The following is a 21535-nucleotide window of genomic DNA, read 5'->3' on the forward strand; positions in this document are numbered from 1 at the left end:
AACACGTTCGAAAGTACGTTTAGACGCAGATGGCATCTAATAACCAGAAAAAATTCGTACATATGTGCCTCCTTGCATCTCGTATGGCTGAGTTCGTTCTGAAGACGGATGTGCCTGCTGAACTACACATCCCACACAGATTCGATAACCTTCTTCCTGGTGTTGGGAGAACGAGAATCGATCTATGTTGCAGTAACAAAGAAGGCAACGAGTAAGACCGCATTAGTCGACCCGTAAAAATTTTCTTTCAGAACTTGGATATGCAAGTTTGTGCTTTTTTAAAGGGTAGTAACCACTTCAGAAATAACCGTTTGACTCTCGTGTACCCAAGTACACAATTTCGTCGTCATCTTCGTCTTGGTTTCGGCCTTCATCATCGTCATCATCCAGTAGGCCAATCGACTCGTCCTCATCATCGGCGTCCAGCAGGTCAATGAATCCGTCCTCATCATCAGCGCCCAACAGTTCAACGTACTCCTCATCATGTTCGTCGTCAAGTAGATCGATGACCTCGTCTGTGTCGCTCGGTGTTGTGCGCAGGCGAGGGTTCTCCAAGTCGAAACCTTCGTTAAATTCGTTCCTCATGTGCCTCGGGTCATTCCTGATAGATAGATCTACAAATTTATTAGATTGGCGCCTTGAACGAAAGCTTGTTGTTTTGGAAGGAGTTTGGCTTACCATTGGCTCTGAGCAGCGCATCCAAATTCAGATTAGAGAGGTCATCTTCGGCATCGATGAGACCGCCATCAAAAGCATCTAATGTCATGGCAATCTCCCGGTATATAGCTTCACTAGTGATTGGTGGATAGGCATTCCCTGCTTGTTTCTTGACTTGGCCCGTAGAGCCAGCAAACCGATATCGCACGGGAAAGCTTTGCAACAGAGCTAACTCGCGTGCTGTAAAGTTGCGCAATCCAGAGGGATGATAAGACGTCGTTCCACCAGTTGTTATGCAACCTTTGAGTTGTGAATAGGAGCTATACCTAGGTTTTGGCATTGTGAACAATTTTGGTTGGTGATGGAGGTCGTTCATCGAGCGGTTTGGGTGACGGGCGATGTCCCTTAGAGCTTCTTCAATGTTAACAAAGGGCTTGAGACCACTGCCCTCAGGACCATGAGTTGGCTTGGGGAAGGGAGGGAGGGGTGTCCCTCGCCTGTTGTTTGTTAGATAAACCTCCAGATCGTGAATGTTTAATTACGTACCTTGCAGCAATGATAAGTAAACGCATACGCTTCTGAACCAGACCTAACTGTGAAAGATCTTGGATCCTGTACCGGACGTCGTAGCCAGCTTCACAGATGTCATGCAATAGCATGAAGAAGTTGCGTTTATGCTCTTGGCTTGTAGCCAGACCGGACGTCTGCTCCAGCGTCGCAATACGCGGCCTCACCTTCTTCAAAATAGGCCCCACAGTATAGATCGATTCATAGTTTGCTTGATCGTTTGGGCCAGCTTGGGTGCTATAGACTGTTAGTATGTTGATCACAAAGCTGCGATAACACTATTATAGACATTGGAGAATCTTACTGTGCAGGGCTCCAATAGCAACAAGGGGGCGAGAGATGAAGGACATCAACTTTCCAGCATTTTGGGCAGACGTTCTTGGGTGGGAAATCGTGGGCATCCAGTTCGAAAGTATGTGCGGTGGGATGGTTGAGACGATACGTCTCGAGGGCAGTGTGGTCGAAGTCGAGACCCCAGCATATGCTATAGCCGGCCTGCAAAGCACCTTGGGATGCTCCCCCAGCCCCACAAAATACATCCCCGAATGCAAACTTACCATGTCGGACAGAACGCGAAGCTCTCCGCTTGAGTGGGCTGTCGAGGAGCTCAACTTCAGGAGACTCTGATCTTGCTGACCGCTTTCGTGTAGGAGGCACTTTCTTATGGACCGTATTGTTGATAGAGTTGTTAACAGTGATGCTACCGTATGCTTCGTCGTTAGATGTATCGCGCTGGTTGGTATCCGCCTCGTGCACATAAAGTTGTCGAGCCACCCCACCGTATGACTTTCCTGTTTTCGGCTTGATGTAGAAGACTTTGACGACTCGGCATGCCAGTTGTCCGCCATAGAAGATCTGGCGCTTGATTTCTTCCTCGCTCATGCCGACAGGGTACGCGACTCTTTCATATGACCGAAAGCTCAGCAAGGGGAATGGTTTGTTGGTAAGCGTGCATTCTCGCATGCGGATGACCTCTTTCATGTCCACGTCTTCCATTCCTGCAATAAGCGGGGAGCGATGATCGCCTTCATCCACGTTCAAAACCATGCCAAGCTCATTTAACTTCCCTTGTTGGGCATTAGTACAAGCCATTAAGTCTATCTTAGCATTACTCACAGTTGAAAATCTGGCCAAGATACTTTGTACGGCGAAGTCGATGCCCTCGAAGACGGATTTGATCGGTCTCCAAGTTCATTATGATAGCCTTGACTCTGAGAAAGTCGCCGCTATGCATAGCATCGGCAGGTTGATTCGTATGGTCACGGAGCTCGACTGTATCGCCAGGCTTGATGATGTTGCCTTTGCTAAGCTTGAAACTCTGTATTGAGATGTCTGGTAATTCAACGTCTTCGCTGCTGATTGTCTTACGCGACGCACTAGATGATTCCATGCACGAACGGAACGCAGTTATCTCAACATCGTTATCGCAATCTGACGGTTCGGAGTCAGTACATTGAATCAATGTATATCTGCACGCAGCCACATACCAATGTTGAACATGTCGTACAAGTCGCCGTCGTCAATGTTCGAAGGCCCGTCGTCGTCATCATCATCGTCAGGTACGGGGTACGGCTTCGTTGCTGTTGCCGACATGCTTGCCAGTGCTGCGATTCGAGACTTGTAATGGGAGGTGTGTAAAGACAGTCAGAAGCTGTCTCGCTGCTCCAAGCAACTCTCTTGACGGTGCGCAATCGAGAAACGTGGACTTCTCGTGCTTTCTAAGTGGCTCTGGCTGACTGTTAGACGCGATGGCGATAGATTTGCGACGGGATTTCAGGTTATGAGCGCGGCTGCCGTACGTGTCGAAGCTGAAGACGGATAGAAAGCGAAAGCAGTCTTTGGCAAGCGATATAGCTCCAGGTAAGTGAGTCTAACGAAAGCCTCGCATATGATATGCCAAGCGCCACTAGCAAACGCGCAGTGACGGTGAAGGTGAGGGTGAGGACAGTTCACCATAGCGCAACGGGGAAATTATCACCGTATGCGGGAAGGTGGGGGTGCTACTTTGTCCAAGATTGGAATTCATGAGTCTAGAGGTTGGGAAGAAGAGCTGTAGAAGGGAGAGAGGGAGAGAGAGAAATATGCGCAGTTATTGGGATGAAGAGGTTTGATATGAAGAAAGTCCTGCTTGGTCACACTGAATCATATCCACCGTATTCGTACATAAGCCCCGCCAAACCTTGTAGACTTGACTCTGTAATATAGCTCATCGAATCGTCTTCTGCACAAATTCTTTCTCTAGCCGTCCGACCTCCTGCTTGAAAGTCTCGACCTCTTTCCAGCAGTCCAGTGGTCGTCGGTCGTGAGTGCGCAGACACGCGACAACGGCTTCCTTTGCCTTTGTGACGTTTGCATCGGCCTGCTCCAGCTTCTTCCTCTGTTCCAGCTTTGCCTTGAGGTTCTCAATTTCTTTGGTGACGCTGTCTCTGCTCATGTCCTTTTGCCTTTGCTTCTCCGCGAGGGTTGAGCTGCTGGATGTGGCATCTTGAATCTTCTCGACAAGGGAGGGCTGTTCCGGTTGTGCGGTCTCGTCGGAGAGGGTCTCTGTGAATTTTGTGAAGTTTTGGGTCTCTTGTTCGCGGAGTTTCTCCAGCTCAGCCGTCAGGCGTTCCTGGAATTGGAGTTCTTGCTGTCGTGATCGTGCCGAGTCTGTCTACTGCCTGTTAATCCCAATTTCGGTCCTGTTGGTCTGGGAAACGTACAAAAGTGTTCTTCTGCAGCGAGCCTACCAATTCATTGGAGAAGCTGACAGGGTGATCGCTGCGCAAACTTATCAGCCTCGAACGTCACTTTCTTATTGTGTCTTCACAGTCATGGGCGGCGCCATTGGCTTGGCAAAGGGCTACGTACGCTGAGAAGACATGCTGCTTGATCTCGGACGACGGTTTCGAGTTCTCAGCGCCCATTGTTGCGTTGTGGGGGAAATGCGGGATTCTGGCACGATGATGCGGTTCCTGCAAGAAGTCGAAGCTCACGGCTTGGCCTACGAAGGCACGCTAGCACGAATCCCTGCAAGGGATCGTCAGGCGCGTTGGGGAGGCAGCAGGAGAAAGCAATTGCGACGTTTGCATTTGCACATGTGTCCTTGTGTTCGACATACATATCAGCGTGCAAGCTACTCTGTGCAAGCTTAGGCCTGACAGCCTGTCCTGAAGACATTAAGACATTCACTCTGCGGGAACATATCACCACCACTGACGACCCCACCGCGATGCAATCCTCGCTGAATAGTTGGCTGAAGAAGCCCAGCTCAGATGCACAGTCTCTGCCCCTAAACGCACCTCCTCCGGTGTCATCAAAGCCTTCTCGACCACCACCTCCCCCAAAGTCGGCCTCCGCTCCCACCCGCGTACCCCCTAACACGACGCCTACGGCCTCGGCAATGGAGAACTGGAACGACATACCCGACGACTTTCTACAGGCGCCGTCGAGGCCGAAATCGAAAAAGAGCCCTCGGTCGTCTCGAGCCGTCACACCCGCCACTTCCAGAATGCCTTCACCCCCGAACCTGGCAGTCCAGCAACCTGCTATACCTCAGCTGTTCGCCTTGCGCCCTCTTCCACCAAACGTCCAGCTCGTGCCGCTCACCGAAGACCTCCTGCCCGCCTTCAAGCGCCTGCTCAACCTTACTCTACCTATATCATATCCCGACGCTTTCTTCAAGGAGACCATGACGGAACCACATCACAGCATCACATTGGCAGCATTATGGCACTCATCACCGGGCAACGATAGTTCCGCATCGTCATCGGAGAAGCCACACCTGGTTGGTGCTGTCAGGTGCCGCCTTCTTCCCTCCTCGCAACTATACATTTCCACCATCGGCGTCCTCGCACCATACCGTTCCCATGGTATTGCTATGCACCTCCTACAAGCTATAGTCAAGAAAGCGGTCGATTTACACAATGTACGATCGGTCACAGCACATGTGTGGGAGGCAAACGAGGAGGGTATGGAGTGGTACAAAAAGCGCAAGTTTGAAATACTAGAGAAAGATGAAGGGTACTACAGGAAGCTAAGGCCACAGGGTGCTTTCCTTGTAAGAAAATGGATTGGTGTGGGAGACCTTTTAGCCAACGATACTGTGCCGGGAAGTGGGATAAATGGCGTGTGAATATCATGCGCATCCACTGTCCACCGAACAGCAGTTCCTGTGCATCGTAACCGATCGGTCCACGGATACATCGCTAGTGTCTTTCGCCAAGGCCAGTGCTGAACAACCTGCACCCGACAAGTTGGAGTGGTCTATAGTGCATGTCATCTTTCGCCTCTCCCTCCATCCGGTCCCGGATTCCGGTACATTTAGATGCGATTATTCTCTCGCGCAGCTCTCCCGCCTTGCATTCCGAATACCAGTCTCACTGCCCCTATCGAGCAATCTATTATTTCGCAACATGGCAAGTGAAAGATATCGTGGTCATCATAAGTGGCATATGAGCTGGTATTAAGACATGGATGAACTAGGCGCCATATTGCGGCTAAAACACACCCCACCCAACAGCTTTGCCGTCGACAAGAATAGTACCAAGGTTAATCACAGTGGATCTTGGAAGACATACCGCTTGGAATCGTGGCAACCGGTCTGGATGTCGAGCAATCGTAGCCGCATTATGAGTGAGGTTTGAGAGCCAGGTTGCTGTAGACAGCATCGCTTTGGACGTTTACACTCCTCTCGTAGAGTTACTTCTTTTCTCATTCGCCTGCTACTGCAGAAGCTTGACTACAACAGTATTAGGCCATGTTCTGGTCCGTTTAGACGGCATACTCAGTCGCTAACCGTGATATGCATGGTCACAGCAGCATATTAAGCCGGCCTCGTATTTGAGCTGAGCCGTAGACAGACTACCGACCACAATGAACCGCGCATGTATAGAGCTCGTTGTCAAGACGCCTACCATCTTACCCGTGAATCCTTGGACTCTTATGGATTAGTAGTTGGAGCCAGCAGGTATAAGACGCTGCCCATATTCTCTGAAATGGATCTCATTGTGATCAAGTCAAGACCAGCCTCCGTCCTCAACATCCACGATTTCATTACGCATCATGCAGCTTGTTACGCTCACTGTCCTGCTCTCAAGCCTCTCAGCTATCTGTGTTGCAGTAAGCTTATGCCATCATGTGTCCCACCTACATCTCACTGACTTGTGTATATAGATACCAGCTGATAATCAACCTAACCTGGTCCCGCGCCAGACGACATACCTCATAACATGTATTGGAGGACGTTGCACGGATAACATCAGTCGCCCTACACCAGTTGTTCCGCAGCCGACGACGAAGACTAAGACTGTTACAACGACAACGAAGAAACCCGATCCAACCAAGTCAAGTGCGAAACCAGAGCCCATCACCTCAGAGAAGCCGGAACCGGTGCCTTACCCGACAAAGGTCAGCATTTTCTCGACAGACATTCTTTGGCACTATCGCTAATATTCTTGCAAAAGACAACCATCAAAACGAGCACAAAGTCCATACCGAAACCCACCAAGACAACCAGCGAAGAGACTGGACCAATCAGTACTGCATGCCCTGTGCCTGTATACTACAAGTGTGGTGGCACTAACGGCAACGACCCTTGGACCGGCTGCACCAAGTGCGTTAAGGGCGCAAAGTGTGTCATACAGAACCGTACGTAATCGGTCTTACATTCAAACTCAGGCGCATTAATGCTGATGTTCACGCAGAGTGGTACCACCAATGTGTATACGACGACGACCCCAATACTAGCATTGCCATGTGATAGCAAGACAAACGTTGCTTTCGCATCTAGTCGACTCAGCTACTAGACACCTATCTCAATCCCATTCGTAATCTTTTCACTCATGCACTCGACTATACCAGCACGCATCTACACGTGTTTTTCTTCCAACTGTCGAACCAAGTATTATGCAATCAGCGCTCACTTTCTGATCAATCCCTCCACTCACATCTTCTGCCAGCCTTCATGCCGAGTAAGACGATGACCAAGGCTTACTGTGCGACGAGGTCTGATATCAGTGGACATGGCGGGGTAACTCCAGGTTGGTTCCTGACACGCCGCCGCCCCACCATGCTAAACAAATCCCCATGTAGAACGCACGTCATACATGCGGCAAGAGCCTCCGACGGCTGCCGCATACAAGTTTACTATAAACCTCATTCTGCCTTGCCTGTATCTTCGATCGCGCCCAAAGTTTGTTTATTGCAGTCGCGTACATTGCCAGCTTTCAATTGACACTTTTTTTTGTTTGATTTACAGTTGCGCGAGTCTAACCTCAGCTCCCAACTTGACAATATGTCGGAGCCGCGTGTTTTCATCATCAGACATGGCGAAACAGAATGGTCGCTCAATGGTCGACATACAGGCACTTCTGACATACCGCTTACGGCAAACGGCGAAAAGCGTATCCTAGCCACTGGCAAAGCACTCGTAGGCGACGACCGATTGATCGTCCCCAGTAATCTGGCGCATATGTACGTATTCAACCCCCCATTTTACTCCAACGCTCAATGTCAAATGAGGGCTAATCCGAAGAGCAACTCCACAGCTACGTCTCCCCCCGTACCCGCGCCCAACGTACCCTCGAACTCCTAAACTTAGGCTGCAAACAACGCTACCCCTGGCACGACAACGACTCTGCAAAACAAACCCACGACACAACACCCGATATCCGCACCCACGCTACCATCGAGGTCACAGAAGCCGTCCGCGAATGGGACTACGGCGACTACGAGGGCCGCGTCACACGCGAAATCAAGGAAGACAGGAAGAAACGGGGGTTAGGCGGCGACTGGGATATCTGGCGTGACGGGTGTGAAGGAGGAGAGTCTCCAGAAGATGTGACAAAGAGATTGGACGAGCTAATCAAGGAGTTGAGAGAAAAGTACCACAAGGGCAAGTTTGGCAAAGATGGGAAACCGAATGATGTGCTTATTGTGGCGCATGGCCATATACTGAGAAGTTTTGCTGCTAGGTGGGTGGGCAAGAGGTTGGAGGAAAATCCGAGTTTGATACTCGAGGCGGGTGGTGTGGGTACTTTGAGGTCAGTGTGTTACTTTTCTTTCGGTTTAGGACCGAGACAAGGCTAATTCGCGCTCTAGTTATGAACATCATAGCATCGACGAGCCGGCAATTCTACTGGGTGGTGCCTTTGTGGTCGATGTCGTCGAGAAGGAACAGGTGGAGAATACGAAATGCTAGTATACATTCGACTCGATAGCCATTTTAGTTATTTGCATTCATGTCGTAAGCCTTTCGTTCTGGTATCATCTCATGAACATGTTCACTCTCCTCCCTCCCATTACGATCCATATCATCTCAGAACAAGCGCAAATTCATCCATGTTTGCTTCGTCGGCCAGTTGCTTCAATACTCTCAAGTTACTGCAACAGCACTTGGCATGACACGTTGGTAGTCCAGACTCTTCTGCTTTGCATTTTTCTGGAACTTTTGATCGTTTTTGACGACCCACAAGCCAAACTCGCGGATGGAAAATGCATTCAAGAGCACATCGCGACCATATTCGGGATCGCTCTTGAGGGTGATGGCAGGGTAGTCGCGACACAAGCTGTCCAAACTCAGCTGCGCTTTGTTGAGTGGACCGTTGGCTGCCTTTTCAACAACTTTGGCAATATCAACGGCGCGTCCGTGAATCATGCGCAATGCGTCGAGATCGGAGCGTAGATTGTGGCCGACCACAATGGTATCCTTGTCGATGAACTTCCACAACGCGGCGCGAGCTGCCGGCCATCCCTTGAAGACCCTGTAGCCAAACCTTCGTGCCGCTTCAAAGTCTGCCCAGCCGAAAAGCCCGGTGACTGTTGAGCACCAGTTCCTGACCTCCGCGTCTGGATCTGTGCAGACGAGGTGGTTCATGAGAATACGACAAGTGAGGACGTCGACCGCCGCAATCTTGACTACTTCTTGAAGGCCATCTGCAAGAACGATTCTGCTACATGAGAGGGCAACGACACGGAGGGCAGGTTTCTTTGTGTCGTGCGCAGGTGCAGACTCAAATTCGGTAGAGGGATACTGGATAGTGTAATCGTCTTTGAAGGCCTTTGGGACGGGCAAGTATTCGCTTTGCAGTATCTTGGGCAGATGACACATGCGATCAAATGCTGCCAGGACCTCGGGCTGCCTGTAAACTTGGACCCTAGTCCACTTAAGGTCACAGACGGTAACATTGCCTTCATGGCCGATGAAGATGTTTGCCTGAATAAGAAGCCGCAAAATCTTGGCTTGAACGTTCTTTGCTTCTTCCAGTTCAGCAGCGCCGCTGGTATCCGCGCCAGCTGGTATGATAGCTAACGGTACATGACTCGGCACAGGCTGCTGATGCTGAGGATGGTGAAGGGGACCGGAAGATCTACCGTTGATGGGTGATTGACTAGCAGCAGCAGGCGGACGAGTAGTGGCGGGAGATGGATGAGTAGTGGCAGGAGATGGACGAATAGTGGCAGGAGGTGGACGAGCCGCAGCATGAGATGGACGAGCCGCAGAAGGAGGCGGGCGAGCAGTCGCAAGGGGCCTCCGAGGCGAGTGGCCACCACCGCGACCGCGAGACGACCCCGAAGGCTGACGTAGAAGACCCTCTTGTCGTAGTCGATCTCGCTCTCGAGCGTTGAGCATCCAAGATTCTCTACCGGTTAGATCCAACCTCTGGCCGCCAATACCATGAGCATCAACCCCGTGTTGCCTAAGACCTGGCTCGGACCTGCAGACCCTACCACAACCGTTGATATCACAGACGAAGACGGCACCATTAGCGGCTTGCTCATCAGCGACGGGTGGGTAGTGAGCAGGGGGCGCTCGTGAAGACGTCGCCTCGGAGACCTGTTGTGCTTGTCGGACCGGCGGACGTGTGTTCAGCGTTACTGTCTGCATCGGGGAGGCCACTACCAAATTCGGGCCTTGGGGGTTGGTGTAGTTGACAACCAATGGATGTGTGTTCTTACGTGCTGGTTTACTAGCCTTGACCTTCGCATGAAGCTCTGTAGCGACCGTCTGAGTCTTTGGACTAGAAGCAACAAGAGTGCAACCTAGCCAATGGCTGTTGTAGTGGCCATAAGAATGAAAGGTCTTCTTGCATTGAGGGCATTGTATGACATTCTCATTAGTCTTCGTCTGCAGGATTGACGGTTGCGTCACCCCCTCCTCGCCGTAGTCGGTTATAGTAGGGTGGTCGTCTTTGGGTATGTCCAGATCAACGTATTTGTTGGTAGTAGGCGAAGGCGACTTCTTGGGTGCGGCATGCCTAAAGTCTGCACACTGGTTGTTCAAATTGCTCCGGTGTCTGTTGAACCCCTTCTGGGTGGTGAATGTCTCTTGGCAACGATCGCAGTAGATAGGCATCTCGACCTCTTCGCCTTCAACAGCCGCTTCACACTCACTAAGTGACTTGGAGTGATCGAGGAAGTCCCTCTGTGAGCAGAAGGTCCGGTTGCACTTGTCGCATGTGAAGGCTGGCCGAGCGTGGTTTTCCTGAATGCAGTGGATCTCCAGGGCGTGTGTGCTGTTCAAGGTACGACCGCAATCATTGCAAGTATGATTTGAAGAAGCGTCTTTGTGATTGGCAGCATGGTCACTCAGCTCACCTTTACTGCCGAACGACTCACCGCATATGGCGCAATGGCATGCGAGCCTGGGGGAATGATCGCCGGCCATGGCTGGTGAAGGGCGTCGTAAAGTTGCCGTCTGCAAGGTAAGTGCGACGTGTCTAGGCAACCATGCTATGCTTGCGGGGTCATGCTGAGAGGCAGGCGCGATAGTGAGCACGGACAGGCGCCATGTCACGTGCAAACGGATGGAAGCTTCTGCGGCTCACCATTCGTGTACCCTGGCACTTTAAGATTGCAAAATTGCTCATAACGTTGAGGAAGAATTCAAAAAAGTACAAGAGGTGTTCGCTGTGGGGACTGGGCATGATTGGGTAGTCAGTGTGCTGAGTGTCTCACTGCAGAACGAGAAAAGCCACAGGCGCAAGATTTGTTGCATTTGTGATAGAATTCGAGGTGCAGTCAACAAAGAATCTAGCGACTACAAATAGACATATCTGTGTATGATTACAGAGAGTGTACCTTGCGTTATGCTAAGGTGACAGATTGTGCTTGTAAAGCCGAAGGGTCACCTTTACTTCCCTCTGCTAGAATCTCCTCGTATCATTGACGTGTTGTTCTCCTTCATCCTTCTCCATTGCTCTTGCTATTGTAACACTCTCTCTTAAGGCCTTTCCTAACGCTCCTCTAACACCCATCTCCTCCAATACCATGATGCCCCCAATTGTACACCCCTCCGGACTAGTGCCCATGTCTCTCAGTTCACCTGGTTGGATCCCACTTTGCAGCATTTCTGCTGTGCCGCGCATACTCTGGTAGATCTGCGCCTGGGCTATAGGACGTGGTAGACCAACTGCCACAGCAGCGTCGATGAAAGCGTCGCACATTATGGACCAAAAAGCGGGGGTCGAGCCTCCTACAGCTGTTGTTGCAGCCATCAGGCGAGGAGCTATATGTACAGGTTTTCCAATGTGGGAGAAAATCTCGTTTGCGATGTCCATAAACGCTGGTGGGAAGCCCGAAGCAGGCTCTTCGATGGCGGTCAATGATTGCGAGACCTGCGCTGCGACGTTGGGGAGAGTGCGGAGAACCCAAATCTTTCTTGCTTCTTCCTCCGATAGGTCGGCACGAATTAGACTTTCCAACCTCTCTCTGGACCATCCTGCCACTACACTGATTAGAGGTTTGCCCACTAGTGCCTGACTCATGCCTTCCTCTCTGAGAGTTACTTCTACTTGTGATGGATCGACGCCCAATATCACAACATTGGCACCTTTCACTGCCCAAACATTGTAACCCATAAAAGTAGTAAAGCTTCCGTACTTTTCGGACTTAAAGAGAGCATCTAGTCGTTCCCTGCTGGTATGGCTCTGAACACATGCGGTGAATCTTTCAAATCTGGCTGGGGAGCCATCTGGGACTCTGATAAGGCTTTTCAGAATTGAAGTTCCAAGATTGCCTATGGAGAGGGTTAGAAAGGACTTCCGTATTCATTGTAATGGCTTGTCTCAATACCACATCCTAGCATGCAAAGCGTTCCGGCTGACATGATGCTGTTTAAGATTTTGATTTGAATCAAAGAAATACGATGAAATAAACTTGTCGTGCTGCTCTTATGTTTAGTAAATCCAGGGTATCGTACCTCGAGACGTTGCGTTGCAGACATGCCACTATCGGAAGACCACCTGGCCCCCACATACCCTGATCTGATTGGGCCCTGGTCAATCGTGGGGGACCACGTCGACCCGCATTCGCGCCTGCACTCTTCCGCATATACGTACCGTCATCATAGAACCCAGCTTGACAGTAGCCGCAGGCCTGCATGTAGAGATTGGTCTAGGATCAAGTGTTCTAAGCACTTGAGACAGAGCTGTGGATAATGAGCGCCTTACCGCAGCGACGGAATTTATGTAAATTAGATTGGTATGAACTATGTAAAAAATCGCGTTGTCCTATCAAGCCCAGAAGAATCTCCTCTTGACTTCTCTCTTAAGCGCAGAAAACTCATCCTTGGTCCTCAAAACTGCATCCCTATTCTCCACAGCTCGCCGTAGTAGATACCCGAAGCACTCACTCATGCTGCCCCAGGTGGTACACTTCAATACCTCTGGTGCCTTTCCACCTTCGCCCTTCTCTGCCAGCAATGAGAAACTAACTTCATCCGACATACCGTGCAGTTGCCCATATGCAACGGGCACAGTGGGCAAGCCAGCCTGCAGGCGTTGACGATGGAGTTTGTTGGTTGAGAGTACGGATTCGCGGTTGTGCGAAGCGATGAAGAGATTTACTGAGGGAAAAGGTCTCGCATGAGGTCCAATTGCGCCAAAGGGACCGATTTGCTGGCATAGAGCCCCTTGGGCTAGGCTATTGTATGCGTTGTCGGTATCTTCTTTTGTATCGTGGATTAGAGATCGATCGTCTGAAAGCATATATGCGCCTCGCACAAGCTTTAGTCCAAGTGTAAACCCGTCCTTTTCTGCTTCAGCCAAGTGTTGTTCAACCACTGCGGGCGTCTCCTTGAGATAGCATTGGTAAGTGTTGTAAATGACGGCTTTCCCATCTCGATTGAACTTGCGCATTAATTCGAGAGCCATACGAGCGATACCTTTCTGCCATCTTTGAGACTCTGCGTCAACGATGATCTGTACACCACGCTCTTTGCACTTGGTGGCTATTCCCTCGAGTGCATCGAGCATCTGTTGTGGTGGAAGTTCACCTTTGCTGAACGCGGTCGCAACGGCTGGGCCAGCTCCTGTGGTTCTGTGAAAACAGTCAGTGTCCGATCTCCCAAGCATTACCAGAGAGTTTGACTCACTTTATAGCAAGAATATCACCCTCTGAAATTAGATTCAGTGTCCCCAATGTCCCCTGTCTCCAAGCCTCAATATCTGCGTCCTGCGTTACAATAGATTTATCGTCTACGAATTTCTCTGAGGCATGATGATCAGCCGACTCAGTGTTGTGGTCGAACACCATCTCTTTTGCGTACGTCAGGATCACGCCCTTGAACCCGAGGTCCTTCAGCTGCTTCACACATGCCTTGGTCTCTTGTTCTGTCTCTCCAGCACAGAATTGGTTGTATAGGCTTCGCTTTAAGATGGCTTTGAGGACGGGATTGCGTTCTATATTGAACAGGTAGCTTCGGCCCGGTTTGGAGAAGAATGATAGAAGGTGTAGTGCTGGTGTCAGAAGGAACTTGTTGGACGAGACTGTAGCTATGAGAAGGGAGCGGAGCAGCATGTTCGTTGGCATTATTGATAGGGGATATTGCGAGCGTAGCTGTGCTTGTGTTTGTGTTGTTGTGCCCTTCTCTCGTGGAACCACGGATGTAGCGATATGCCGTATTCCATAGGGATTGAAATTATTGAGAACGCTCTTCTTGCCACATATGTATCTTAATGACATTGGCGAAAGTCGTCGTTGAAGCATAATTGATGAAACTTTGAATAATCGCTGATTGACGGTTATGAAGAGTAGGAGAAGAAATAAGTCCACAATGGGAGCAAGGAAATTGATCCAAGATAGTGTACCGGTTGCCATTGCTCAGCATCGCAGGTAGATACCGTTATCTCATCCTACCCCATATCATCTAATGCTAATGCAGGACCCCGCTCCATGTCTAGAACGTGGGGCGTGGCCATGCTCGTGACACTATCGCGTCACGGCCCGTACTTAGGGCATCCAACCGAAGCGTGTGGAAATACCGGATGCGGCTGGATTTAGTGCTAGCATGATGCAAGAGACGAGATGATAAGCATCTTAAGGCCAATGGTAATAATGAGAGAATGCCAGAGTGTTCTAGTGCGGGGTTGACGTCGAGCGGCTTTGATCGGGTTATGCAAATGACGATGTCGGGCTTACTACGGAAGGGTTCCAATGGAAACTGTAGAAGCTTCGCGTATTCACTTCACGACACCTGCAAAAGTCCTAATTCAAGTCAACGTTTTTTGTGATTCCATGGGTCCTTTGTAGACTAGACAGTATTTTTTTTCCTTTTGCCTTTATTGACCAACATTGTATTGGCTGCGCCCATCGTATCAATTTATTGAAAACCTTCACTAACACCGTCTCATGGCTGTCACACCTCAGCTTGGGCTTTGCGACTATCCAGATATCGAAAGCCGAAATTATGCGAGAAGCCCCCACATCCGTTGTACGTAACGAATATGGTGTTATTCCAGGGATTAGTCGGACTCGCATTGTTGACAAGGTGATGTGCTTTGTCCTGATCACACTACAAGCAGGCGATTCCAAGGTGACTAGCAGGATGCAGATGTGATTGCTCAATGCGTCATTCTCTCGACAACAAGTCTATGAATGAAATAGAACTTGGAAAGAACAATAGCTGATGGCTCAGCTTGCCACATAGATTTTCCGTTTCAATGGCTGGGGAGAGATGACGTCTCTGTTTTGGGAGGTTGTGCTAGAAGCAAGTGGCGGTAACCCTCGATGATAGTCGTGTCAGCTAACATCTATCTCTACTCACGATGGAAGCAAACATTATCTGAGAAATGCTATTGCATAGCATAATCGGAAGATGTAATCGATCATGCACGAGTTCAGGAGAGAAGTGGGAAAGAGCAAGCCAGTCGGCTGTGCATATGTCTTATCGATAACGCGCTAGTATTCACTATGAGCCACGTAGCAGGGTGCGCTGACATTATAACGACATATGAATTGAACGCGGGGTCTACCCAACATGTGCGACGGCGGGTAGCGAGTCGTCATGAAGGAAATAGGATGAGCTTCCGATGAATAGCAGTGCTGTCTACACCTAACTAGCTCTCGGAAGCGTCACATGACAGCATGACTATCGAGAACTTATGAGTACATAGTACTTGCGTGGCCTTGGCTGGTAGATTGTTATAACCAATCGATGTGATAGTTTCTGAAATGGATATGAAGCAATCGTCTCCTTCAGGGTGTGGTAGAATATAGTGTAATGGTATGTACCGTAGAAACGTGGTTTTGCTGTTCTGTTGAGCGAGTGCAGACAAGCACGGGCCTAGACCCTGCAAGGAACATGGATGGATGGCCGGTGCATGACGGAGCACGTTCACGTCAGTACAGAGCCACCATCTTCACCAGCCCTCAACCCCAGCTTTGCTCTTTGCTGCTGTCGCTGCCGTTCTTAGGGTCCATGCCTGGCAGTCGTCATGCCGCTTGATCGCCGCGCCCGATGAGCTGCTCCCAAGACCGCAGCCCGCGTCGCCCTTCCCTACCATGTCCGCATCGAACATCCGGGTATTTGTACAATGGAAGGATTCTACAGTGTTCGCTGGCGAAGACATAGAATGCACTATTACCTTTAAAAATGTAGCCCCTCTCCAAGGACACGACCGCTCCCCCACACGCAGGCCGAATGGCTTTGCCATGGGAGGAGAGCGCCAGCGCAAGCTTAATGTCCCACCCGTTCACTCGTCAACGCGGCCCTCCGTCTCTCGCAATTCATCCTTCGCCTCGCAATTACCGCCGTCAAATGTTCGTGGACATGGCCCTGCACTATCCCTATACACGCCATCAACAACTGGAGGACGCGCATCGGCCGTGCCACCGAGCTCAGCACATGGCAACGGCAATAGTAATAGCAATGGTAATGGCAATGGCAATGGCAATAGTAATCATGCGAGCGCGCAGAAGCATGGGAGGTCCGTGTCAATTGTCTCCTTGGGGACTGATGCCGGTACCGAATTGAGTCATGATAGAGGCATACCGATCAGACGACCAGCCAGGGGGCACGGAAGATCAGCAAGTCTGCAGGTCGTGCCCGGCAGACCAAACTCCTATCCCAGTACGGCCAACACAAGTGCTTGATATTCCTTTGGCTGACACGGCAGTAGTTTCTTCACCGGGCCATCGCTCAGCCACACACCCCTCTCCACTCTCTGGTGAAGCCTCCTCTCCGAGAATCCATGAGCCCGCCGACTTTGCCTTTCCTGCGCGTCGGAATGGAAGACGACCAGGCGTCACGACAACCCCAAGTACCCCAGCTCTACCAGTCACAGGACGAAAACCTTCAAATTCCTTCTCACACAGCTTCAAATTCCCCGCCGCACCTCCACCTGAAGATGTGTCGCAACCACAACCACAAACCAACAACAGCCCTCCCAAGCTCCCGATACATGTACGACGTAACTCTCCACAGCCACCTCCTGACAGCCAAAAACCGCTTGGGCACTCCAATGCTGAATCACTTTCGCCGGTTGCCCGGATTATATCTGGTTCAAGCTTGAATGACACTCCGCGTAGCAGTGGAGAGTTCTACTCCATGAGCAACAACTCCAACGAGACAATGGCTTCAGAATATGCGGCCCATCCTTCAGCACGCCTATTACCCCGACCCTTACATCAACGACGACTATCGCATTTGGTCCCGCCAAGCAGACAGGCCCAGCCAGAGTCAATCATGATGGGGTACGCGCAGATAATGGGTTCATTTACCCTGGATGGATCTCTCATCAACCAGGCACCTTTTGAAGAAGTAAAGAGAAAGGGTGTACTTGGTGGCCAGGGCTCAGGTGGTGTCGTGGGCGTTGAAAAGACGAAGCGCGAAAGCGGACTGTTTGGTGCATTGGGCTGGGGCAATATCGGAGAGTCTTTGGGTGGACTGTTGGGCCCTTCAGAACCATCCAGTATCCGGGAAATGAGAGGTATCGCCAGCTCCAAGACCGTCCCTCTCATCACGACACCGCAGTCCATCCTGTTCGTCGATTTGAAGCTCGCGCCTGGGGAAAGCCGCAGCTACAAGTACAGCTTCACGATACCACGGGGTCTGCCACCTTCGCACAAAGGACGATCCATGAAGGTGGCATACAATCTCACCATTGGTACACAACGCGCAGGTTCGACCAAAGAACAACAAGTAAAGCATGTGGATATTCCGTTCCGAGTCTTTGGCAGCGTAAACAGTATGTTTGGTCCCATCAAGAATAGTGAGTACATGTTAACGTTGTCTAGGTCGTGGCGAAATCCTTGGGCACGATCTTATGTCCCCATACATCATGCTACGGGATCAAGCACGAACATCAAGCATTGATCCCTCGACAAGCGCAAAGTCCTCTCCGACCAAGAAGAGTGCTCCATCCGGCAAGCCAGATGAAAACACATTTGGCGAATTCCTTGAATACGTCGACAATCTTCTTGACCGCCCGCAACAAAACTCTAGTATGGGCTTGCTGTCGCCCACGGGCACCATGCCTGGTCGGTCATCTTTCGGTGAAGAGCCCCAGACCATGAAAGAGGTTATCGATACAGCGATTTTGCGCAGTAATTTGACCGGTGCAGCCAATCAAAGCGCCAATCGATTTGAGATAGCTCGCAGTGGTCGTCGTGTAGCAGTCATCATGCTAGCTCGACCCTCATATCGTCTGGGGGAGACAATGACCGCGGTAATAGACTTTACAGACTCACACATCCCGTGTTACTCGATCCAGATGTCGCTCGAGACGTCTGAAAAGGTTGATCCAGCCATAGCACTTCGATCTAACGCCTCAATTTACCGAGTTACGAAGAAGGTGCACGCATCGTTTTCTGAAAATGCGCTTTTTGCCCAGAAACTTGCATTCTCGCCCACGATACCCCCAAATGCGACGCCGGAGTTCATCACCAGTGGAGTGAGTCTCGAGTGGAAACTAAGGATTGAATTCATCACGCCGCGCTTGACGCATGAGGATGGCGGACAAGCGACATGGGATGATCTCCTCGAAGAGATATCTAGCGACGATCGGGGTACCATACTGGCCGCTGCGCAACGGTTACCGGCAGAGAGCTTTGAGGTTCAAGTTCCGATCCGTGTTTACGGGGCAGTGAGCGGGGCGCCGGAGGCCCTTGAACCAGATGGTCTCCCAGTGTAAGGTAATTTTACCCACGCACTCGTATCATACCGGGACACCCACCCAACACCCGGGCGTAGTTCCATCGTACTTCGGCAAATTACTGGTTTTAAGTTGTTCTTTGAGCGAACTGGGTCTGGTGGTTTCTGTTCAATGTACAAATGACTTTCGGGGAAACGGGTATAACGTCTTGGGGACATAAACCTGGAAAACACTTTGAACATAGCAGTTTTTGTAGTATACCAGCTTCACATTGGGGCAAAGCCCGGAAATGGAAAAGAATTTCATCTGTTCTGAAAATGGTTGCTTTGCTTCATGAATATGAGTGGTACAGCTGACGATGTTTCATGAGGACCCTACGATAGGGATCATCGTCAAGCGCTACCAAAATCTCTTCTCGAAATACACATGCACATTAAGAGAGACGGCAACTTCCTCCACCACTCTCAGTCCATCGCCAACGGGAACCATTATCGACAACCTCATCGTGAACTACCTCATATTGTGCACATCTTCCCTCTCGAGCAGAGCCCCTACCAGGAACATGAGCGGTCCCTCGATATCAAAATGAGGGTAAAGACAGATGAATTTGAGGATCTTATCAACCGTCTAGAGGAGAGTACTCTTAAAATAGCCGAGGCGATTGAGGTGTATGTATTCTACTGTCTAATTCCCCTTCTATGATTCAAACGTTTGCTAACATCCCACTCCTTTTAGTATCGAGAACCGTGAGTTCACCTTTTTTGACATTGAAGCCCCTCAACCCAACCCACCTAGCACCGAGGCCCCTCAGCCCACCTCCACTACAACCAGTTTCTTCGATTTCAACAAGATCACATGGATGACAGTCGCATCGGCCGACTTCCTAGCCTTCCGCTACCGCCACGAAATCCGCATCATCGGCCGCGCAGTCGTAGCAGGAGCGCACCTCGTCATCGAGCACTGGGAACAGCGACAGTGTCAGATTCAAATCGAGAAAGAAGAGGAAGCTAGGTTCAAGAAGGAGGAGGAAGAAGCTGAGCTGTTTTTGGAAATGTTGGTGGAGACGGAAAGGGATAGGCAGATCCGGAATGCGGCAATGGCGCGCCTTTGGCATGAGACACGTTCGCAGGATATGCTGGACTTGGAGTCAGGGTCTTCGTCTTGGGGGACGACGATGTCTGAATCTTCGCGGGATCATGAGTAGGGCTGGCTATATCGTGTTTTTTTATCGAGGGATGTTTGATCTGTATGGTGCTTTTGTAGCAAAGTCCTGGCTATGTCTTTGCAGTCTCATATGAAGAGCTGCAAAGATATTAAGGCAGGTTCTTGATGTCTCCTCTCATTATTCTTGTTTATTCATTATCAAAGGACATTGATGCAGGTGTCGTTATTTCAGTCTATGAACAGACATGATGCGATTCTTAGAGTTGTCGAATTACAACAGGATATGCGGACCATTTCTTTCTCTATCACCAGAAAAACATTAATATCACAGGACGTGATATGTCCAAAATGACACAAAACATCCTATCTGACACTTGAACAAGTAGATAAATGGTTACCAATCATTCCTTAGTCGCAGAAGCATTTACTCATATTCAAAGTTAGAAAGTTCAAATTGATGTCATTGGCCGTCATGTGGAAAGAAATACACATAGCCCTAATCACAGTCCATCACTGAGAAAGAAGCCTCGCTCAGAGTCGATGCCTAGAGAACCCACTTCCTGAATCTTGAAAAGCTCGCCACTCCTCCATCCACGGCCTACAAACCACCAGGTCCTGCAGCTGAGTGTGCACTAGCACCAGCACCAGGGCCTACCGCCGCGTGTGTTGCGTCACGGTGAGCTGCTTCGCGCGCCTCACGCTCCTTGGTCTCTGCTGCAATCTGGTCTTCGGTCTTCTTGTTGCCTCGGGCTATGAGCTTCTCGAGGAGACCGCCCTTCTTCGGTTGGTCGTGCTTGTCTGAGTCTTCGAATTCCTTTAGGTAGGCGACACGCTCATGGGGAGGCATCGCTGCGAGCTCGGAGTCGATGGAGTCGCGATTCTCTGTGGTTGTGTGTTAGTGGTGAGGTTTGGAAGCAAAGGAAATCGCGAATGGTGAAAACATATATGGGGTCTGTAGGAAACCCAACAGGCTTTGAGAGATAGATGCTATGCTGCGTATATGTCTGAAGTTAAAACATACCTTCGATGGTGCCGACATTGCCAACATCGTTCTCAGGCTGAGACTTGCGACGGCTGCTGCCGATGTGGAGTTTTTCCTTGAGTTTGTCCATTTTTGATTCGTGGGTTCAGGTCGTACTTTGGAGTTTTTGTTTGTAGATTTGTATTATCGACGCAAGCAGGTAGCAGAAAACGGTTTTAGGTAACAGGTGTGTTGTTTGGATAGGAGAAAGCGCGGGGAGGAGGGGTGATAGCTCGCAGCGTGTCACCTACGTCATAGCCTGGAGGTACGCGACTTCAGCCTGCTGCTGGAAGTGGACCCATTGAAGCGCGGCCCACGGGTTTAGTTCCGACTTATCCAAGTGATGCTTTCATGTGGCTGCAAGTTTCAGTGTTCCATGGCCACTGGTCATAGTTCCTGGCCGCGTCTGCGGTGCTCGTAGCCTCACGCGCGTGAAGCTACATCCGTGCCTAGCGTCGGAACGGGCCTAGGAAACCTTGAAAAGCGCTTTTAGGTATGAATGTTTTGCCGTCATACATGACACTTGGCTGTTTCCATACATCTATCGGCGTCTTTGACTCTCAGCTTGTGGGTAAAGACAAGATTGAAGTATGAATGATACTCTTGCAGTTTTCGAGTATCACATCTTGGCAGTGGTGAAGACGACCGACTATGTGCACTACAAGCAGTTAGAACACAAAGCATGAAGATGGTCGTCCAGGTGAAGTCTGAATCGCTGACTGAAATGGATGGGCACCACGTCAGCCCTATGAGCGGGCCATCCGGATTCAGTTGA

General features: G+C 50.3%; 11 protein-coding genes across 11 annotated transcripts; 5 read left to right on the top strand and 6 right to left on the bottom strand.

The window, feature by feature from the left end:
- Positions 1-297: 297 nt before the first annotated feature.
- PtrM4_108230 (Dcm, Site-specific DNA methylase) lies at positions 298-2817 on the bottom strand (the record flags this gene model as incomplete). Its single annotated transcript, XM_001935931.1, has 6 exons — positions 298-614; positions 679-1154; positions 1204-1461; positions 1529-2291; positions 2341-2655; positions 2712-2817. 6 exons carry the CDS (start codon positions 2815-2817, stop codon positions 298-300), a joined length of 2235 nt encoding a protein of 744 aa, XP_001935966.1.
- Positions 2818-3430: 613 nt separating this feature from the next.
- PtrM4_108240 (DUF1690 domain-containing protein) lies at positions 3431-4130 on the bottom strand (the record flags this gene model as incomplete). The annotated part of the gene is made up of 3 exons (XM_001935930.2): positions 3431-3877; positions 3927-3984; positions 4075-4130. 3 exons carry the CDS (start codon positions 4128-4130, stop codon positions 3431-3433), a joined length of 561 nt encoding a protein of 186 aa, XP_001935965.1.
- A 305-nt stretch (positions 4131-4435) lies between these two features.
- PtrM4_108250 (Acetyltransf-1 multi-domain protein) lies at positions 4436-5338 on the top strand (the record flags this gene model as incomplete). Its single annotated transcript, XM_001935929.1, has 1 exon — positions 4436-5338. The coding sequence occupies one exon, from the start codon at positions 4436-4438 to the stop codon at positions 5336-5338; it is 903 nt and encodes a 300-aa protein (XP_001935964.1).
- Positions 5339-6267: 929 nt separating this feature from the next.
- On the top strand, positions 6268-6964 carry PtrM4_108260 (solute binding protein; the record flags this gene model as incomplete). Its single annotated transcript, XM_066107792.1, has 4 exons — positions 6268-6324; positions 6379-6612; positions 6669-6852; positions 6909-6964. 4 exons carry the CDS (start codon positions 6268-6270, stop codon positions 6962-6964), a joined length of 531 nt encoding a protein of 176 aa, XP_065962241.1.
- A 534-nt stretch (positions 6965-7498) lies between these two features.
- Positions 7499-8404, top strand: PtrM4_108270 (phosphoglycerate mutase family protein; the record flags this gene model as incomplete). The annotated part of the gene is made up of 3 exons (XM_001935927.2): positions 7499-7677; positions 7752-8246; positions 8305-8404. 3 exons carry the CDS (start codon positions 7499-7501, stop codon positions 8402-8404), a joined length of 774 nt encoding a protein of 257 aa, XP_001935962.1.
- Positions 8405-8578: 174 nt separating this feature from the next.
- PtrM4_108280 (RNA exonuclease) lies at positions 8579-10870 on the bottom strand (the record flags this gene model as incomplete). Its single annotated transcript, XM_066107793.1, has 1 exon — positions 8579-10870. One exon carries the CDS (start codon positions 10868-10870, stop codon positions 8579-8581), a length of 2292 nt encoding a protein of 763 aa, XP_065962242.1.
- A 478-nt stretch (positions 10871-11348) lies between these two features.
- On the bottom strand, positions 11349-12310 carry PtrM4_108290 (uncharacterized protein; the record flags this gene model as incomplete). Its single annotated transcript, XM_066107794.1, has 2 exons — positions 11349-12220; positions 12277-12310. 2 exons carry the CDS (start codon positions 12308-12310, stop codon positions 11349-11351), a joined length of 906 nt encoding a protein of 301 aa, XP_065962243.1.
- Positions 12311-12716: 406 nt separating this feature from the next.
- PtrM4_108300 (uncharacterized protein) lies at positions 12717-14013 on the bottom strand (the record flags this gene model as incomplete). Its single annotated transcript, XM_001935925.2, has 2 exons — positions 12717-13521; positions 13577-14013. The coding sequence occupies 2 exons, from the start codon at positions 14011-14013 to the stop codon at positions 12717-12719; spliced, it is 1242 nt and encodes a 413-aa protein (XP_001935960.2).
- A 3154-nt stretch (positions 14014-17167) lies between these two features.
- Positions 17168-18614, top strand: PtrM4_108310 (Rgp1 domain containing protein; the record flags this gene model as incomplete). Its single annotated transcript, XM_001935924.2, has 2 exons — positions 17168-17669; positions 17719-18614. The coding sequence occupies 2 exons, from the start codon at positions 17168-17170 to the stop codon at positions 18612-18614; spliced, it is 1398 nt and encodes a 465-aa protein (XP_001935959.2).
- Positions 18615-19160: 546 nt separating this feature from the next.
- On the top strand, positions 19161-19779 carry PtrM4_108320 (uncharacterized protein; the record flags this gene model as incomplete). The annotated part of the gene is made up of 2 exons (XM_066107795.1): positions 19161-19243; positions 19311-19779. The coding sequence occupies 2 exons, from the start codon at positions 19161-19163 to the stop codon at positions 19777-19779; spliced, it is 552 nt and encodes a 183-aa protein (XP_065962244.1).
- A 558-nt stretch (positions 19780-20337) lies between these two features.
- PtrM4_108330 (uncharacterized protein) lies at positions 20338-20851 on the bottom strand (the record flags this gene model as incomplete). The annotated part of the gene is made up of 2 exons (XM_001935923.2): positions 20338-20621; positions 20761-20851. 2 exons carry the CDS (start codon positions 20849-20851, stop codon positions 20338-20340), a joined length of 375 nt encoding a protein of 124 aa, XP_001935958.1.
- Between the last annotated feature and the right edge of the window lie 684 nt (positions 20852-21535).

This window comes from Pyrenophora tritici-repentis, chromosome 5 (genome assembly GCF_003171515.1).
Source record: "Pyrenophora tritici-repentis strain M4 chromosome 5, whole genome shotgun sequence".
Lineage (NCBI taxonomy): Eukaryota > Fungi > Ascomycota > Dothideomycetes > Pleosporales > Pleosporaceae > Pyrenophora > Pyrenophora tritici-repentis.